The sequence below is a fragment of the Galeopterus variegatus genome, unplaced genomic scaffold (assembly GCF_000696425.1).
Source record: "Galeopterus variegatus unplaced genomic scaffold, G_variegatus-3.0.2 Scaffold6547, whole genome shotgun sequence".
In the NCBI taxonomy this organism is placed as follows: domain Eukaryota; kingdom Metazoa; phylum Chordata; class Mammalia; order Dermoptera; family Cynocephalidae; genus Galeopterus; species Galeopterus variegatus.
The window spans coordinates 75149-79821 of record NW_007732658.1 but is presented as its reverse complement, the minus strand read 5'-3'; the positions used below and the strand labels follow the sequence as shown (position 1 = coordinate 79821).

The window sequence follows — 4673 nt, the reverse complement described above, 5'->3', positions numbered from 1 at the left end:
GGAAATGGGTTGATGATTTTTTAAATTTCATATTTTTTAGCTATATTTGTTATAATATACATATGTCAGTGTTGAATTAACAAAAGTGTTATTTTATACAAATTTACTTTAAAAGATTTTTAGTTGGCATGACTTATTATTCCGTGATATAATAGAGCAATTACTGATCTTGAAATATATCTCATGATAATTAAGCCCTTAATTGTCTATGAGATACTGGGCAAAGTGAATTGTTTTCTTATTTAGTAGGTGTTATTATGGGTTAATTATACTTGAACTTGTACAAAGTCACATAACTAGTGGCACAGCTGAGATTTGAACCTAGGTTTATCTGTCTCCAAAGCTGGAGGTTTTACATTGTTATTCAATAATTACATTGCTCTTCAAAGAAAAGATTAGTTATATTCATAAATGAAATTATAATTAAATTTGATATCTTATTAGAATTATTTCTCCAAATTAAACTGGAATTATTAAAATTGAAAATAATGTAGATTGCAGATACATAGATACACACATATACATTTATGCGTACATGCACAGATACCCACACACACACTCCCTCATAGCTCATTATAGATAAGCAACCAGAATAAAATTATCTCTACATATAGATTGGTAACCATTCAAACTATGATAGAATATCATGAGTGACATTTTTGATATGGCTCCCATAATTAAATGTCATAGTGATTCAGCAAATTAATAGAAATCAAAAAATGACTACAATGTTATGAGAACAATAAAGGGACTTGGAATAGAGTGATTGACTTCATATTTCAAAAGCTAGGCCAAGCTCTGTTTTATCAAACAGACTTTAATTTCCACTGGATTTTAATTTCAGTCATTACCTTATCTCTAATTTTACGAAACCCACGAAGAATAAAAAATACATGCAATGAATTTCTTTTGTAATTCTAACCTTTTTTCCTAGTAACTGATATAACTCTGACAAAGGTTTTGGAGCCATTTTAAAGTCTTATTCTCTGTATGTTGAATATTATATATGGCACAACACATATGCCGCAAGTACATTTAACATAAGTCATTGTGAAGCTAGATGTTCGAGAATACTAAGATCTAGAAGAATCACTCATATTTTTTTACTGAAAATACATACAAATAATTTCAATATCTGCTGTGCTTAGTATGTATCAGGCTCATGTTAAGCAACAAGTACATTTAACATAAGTCATTGTGAAGCTAGATGTTCGAGAATACTAAGATCTAGAAGAATCACTCATATTTTTTTACTTAAAATACATACAAATAATTTCAATATCTGCTGTGCTTAGTATGTATCAGGCTCATGTTAAGCACTTTATATATCATTCCATTTTGTCTTTGTAGCAACTCTATAAGGTCAGAATCATTATGTCTATTTTATAGAAATTAAAGAAATAAAAGGTCAAAGATTTTTCTCAGTTGTGGTGCTGAGGGGTGAGGGAGGAGGGATGGGGGGAGGAGATGCCTTCTTTCCTCATAATTTTCATTAGTTCTCACTTAATTCTTCTAAATAAAAATGTAGCCTAGTAAAAACATCATACTATGCAAACAAAACTTTCAGCACCAAAATCTTCTAGCACCAAGACCCCTGATACCAGAGAGCTGCCCCTAAGTCCCTGTATTAAGAAATTGTGAAGAGTTGCCCTAGATCATACAGATAGCAACATAGAGAACTGAAAACCAAAGCCAGATCTGTCTGATTCCTGAGTCTATGTACGTATAAATTATGCTGTCTAATAATTTACTCTCAACAATGAGAAACTTCAATGTAAATATATTTTCAATGCATGTAAGTATGAAGTGCTAAGATAATGGCATATGATACTGTTTCCTAATATTTAAGTTTTGAAGATGAAAAAAATCTCCTTCAACTTTCCCGAAAATATATCTATTCCCCAACTAGACAATAAGTTAAATCGAACAGCCTATACATGTATTAAAGAGAGGGGAGCCAGGAGATGGAAGATTATAGATTCTTAGGTGCTTGCCATTGTGCAGCTAAAAATAGAAGCATGCATGAAGATTTCGATATCAAAAATTCCCCTTTATCAATGATTTCTTTGGAATCAGAGACATTTCCAAGCGTAAGAGCTGGTGGTCTCAAAGACGACTGACTGTGTTTTACTTTCCATGTTCTAAAGTAGCAAGACACACACACAGAAGCCAAGATTAGTGGTAAAGTTGGATGGTCTTACAAAGGCAAGAGAAGTGACACTTGTGAGAAAACAGAGTTATCACCAGTCATAAAATAATAAATAAGTTCTATTTATGATTAGTGCTTTGAAAAAAGTCATTGGTAACAGAAAGAAAAAAAAAACTAATTTTGTAGTATCAAATACTATTTGACCAAACATGTCAACCATAATGTAGGCTTGAAATTTTTTTCTTTCATTTCTTTTAAGGAATGGTTGATTTTGTTTTATTTCCAGCAATTACTCTTTTCCTTTTCTAACAGCATACCTTAGAGTGTAGAGCACCCGACCATCATTCCAGATTCTCAGCATCCTATTGGGAGTGGTTATCCAGTGTGCATCAGCCTTTTTGGAGTTTCTGAAGAAAGTATCTGGAATCCAGATTTTCCCCACCATGTTGCTATTCAGTCGGAGGACTTTAATGGTGCTGTTAAATTTCAAGCGTCTGTCATACCATGTTTGGGCAAAAAATATGTCAATTGTATATTCCTATTTTAAAGAAAAAGATAAAACAGAATGTTTATAATACAGTAAGATTATATTGCCGAGTACTTGTATATCTCATTCTTTTCTTCATTGACAATATGAGGCAAAGCCACTAAGGCTTTGAGCAGTCCTGAAAGATGCACAAACTTTGCTGTGGAGGCTACTGCCTCGCCTGTCTTCTGTAGATCAGTTTGATATTTTTATGAAAAAGTAGACGTGTCCAAATGAATTTTGGCAAAAGATCTTAGTTCTGATATAGTCATTCAGTTTCCATGTCTATAGAGCAGTTTGTCATGATTTTGAGCCAGCTAATTCTTTGCTGTGGAGGGCTGTCCCGTGTATGGCAGGATGTTTAGGAGCATCCCTGGCCTCTACTCAGTAGATGCCAGTAGCAATCCCTCCACCCTGCTGCTGTAGACTGGATACCCACACCCCCAACCTCATTGAAGCTTAAATACCCACTGTAAAGGTTGAGGTTGGGAAATCCTATTAGCATAATTGAAAGGTTGGGCCTTGAAGAGGTGATTAGATTGTAGGACTATGCCATAGTGAATGTATTAATAATGGTGGTCAGGGGCATGGTTCTGAGGGCTTTAAAAGGAGAGTGCATGAGGAACTCTCTCTCTCTCTCTGCTCTACCATTTTCTGCCATGTGGGACCCCAACATTGCTGTAAGACCTCCGCCAAAGAAGACCCTCACCAGGTGTGTTCTCTGGACTTTGGACTTTCTACCCTCCAAAACTGTAAGCAATAAATATTGGTTTCTTACAAAGTACCCAGTTCCAGGTATTTTTTATAAGCAACAGAAATGGACTAATACACATGCTCCCACCCCTGCCAANCAGGGGCATGGTTCTGAGGGCTTTAAAAGGAGAGTGCATGAGGAACTCTCTCTCTCTCTCTCTCTCTCTCTGCTCTACCATTTTCTGCCATGTGGGACCCCAACATTGCTGTAAAACCTCCGCCAAAGAAGACCCTCACCAGGTGTGTTCTCTGGACTTTGGAATTTCTACCCTCCAAAACTGTAAGCAATAAATATTGGTTTCTTACAAAGTACCCACTTCCAGGTATTTTTTATAAGCAACAGAAATGGACTAATACACATGCTCCCACCCCTGCCAAGTTGTGACAACTAAAATTGTCTCCAGACATTGCCAATGTTTTCTGAGAAACAAATTACCCTGGTTCAGAACCACCACTGTAGAGTGAAACAAAGTCCAGAATACTTGAAAAACATCCTAAGCTGGAGATCTAGAGGCTGTTGCCTCATAATAAAGCGGGGATCCTAAAGAGCCTAACTAGTTAGGTTGTGTGGGGATAGGAAAGGGGAACACACATAAATGTTTTGCACTACACCTGGCAGAGCAAACACCCAATGAAAAGTAACAATATTTTTTCACTATTTATTATTGTTGTTTTTTTCTCTAAACAAGATGAAACTAACCAATTAAAAAATAATTTCTACTACTGTGCTAATCTCTATCACAAAGCATATTATTACATGCTATAATGACATATAACTCCTTAATGACTCCCCTCAAGTACTTATCACTAAACTAGAAAGTAGTGACTTCAGTCTAAGAAAAGCATGCATTGTGTAAAATTCAGATCCTTAGGCCTGGAGTCAGAACACCGGAGTTCTAGTTTGACTACCAAATTTAGAGATCGTCTTTGAGAAAAACACCTTTTCTCTCTGGGTCTCATTTTCCTCATCTTTACAGATGAATAGTTAATCCAAATAAATGCTTTCGGACCCTCCTGCTCTACAAAACTAAGATTCTTCACTTTTCATCTCTGTCATCACCACTATCATCATCCCGACTGTTGATAGAGGCTGCTATCATTTTATTGTTGTTGATATGATTCATCAAGTATTTATTCTGTGCCAGTCGTCCAGCTAAACACTTTTCATGCATTATCTCACTTAATAAACTACCTTATGTGAACAATAAAAACAAAAAAAGAACTATTATTATAATAAACAATAGG

The 4673-nt window shown here is 35.3% G+C and overlaps 1 protein-coding gene across 1 annotated transcript in view; it reads right to left on the bottom strand.

Annotated features, from left to right (window-relative positions):
• Positions 1 to 4673, bottom strand: part of LOC103606393 (gamma-aminobutyric acid receptor subunit gamma-2-like) — a 46469-nt gene that overhangs the window by 3276 nt on the left and 38520 nt on the right. Inside the window, exon 4 of the mRNA XM_008590993.1 lies at positions 2467 to 2687. Within this exon, the coding sequence (XP_008589215.1) occupies positions 2467 to 2687 (221 nt within the window). The remainder of the gene's footprint in view (positions 1 to 2466; positions 2688 to 4673) is intronic.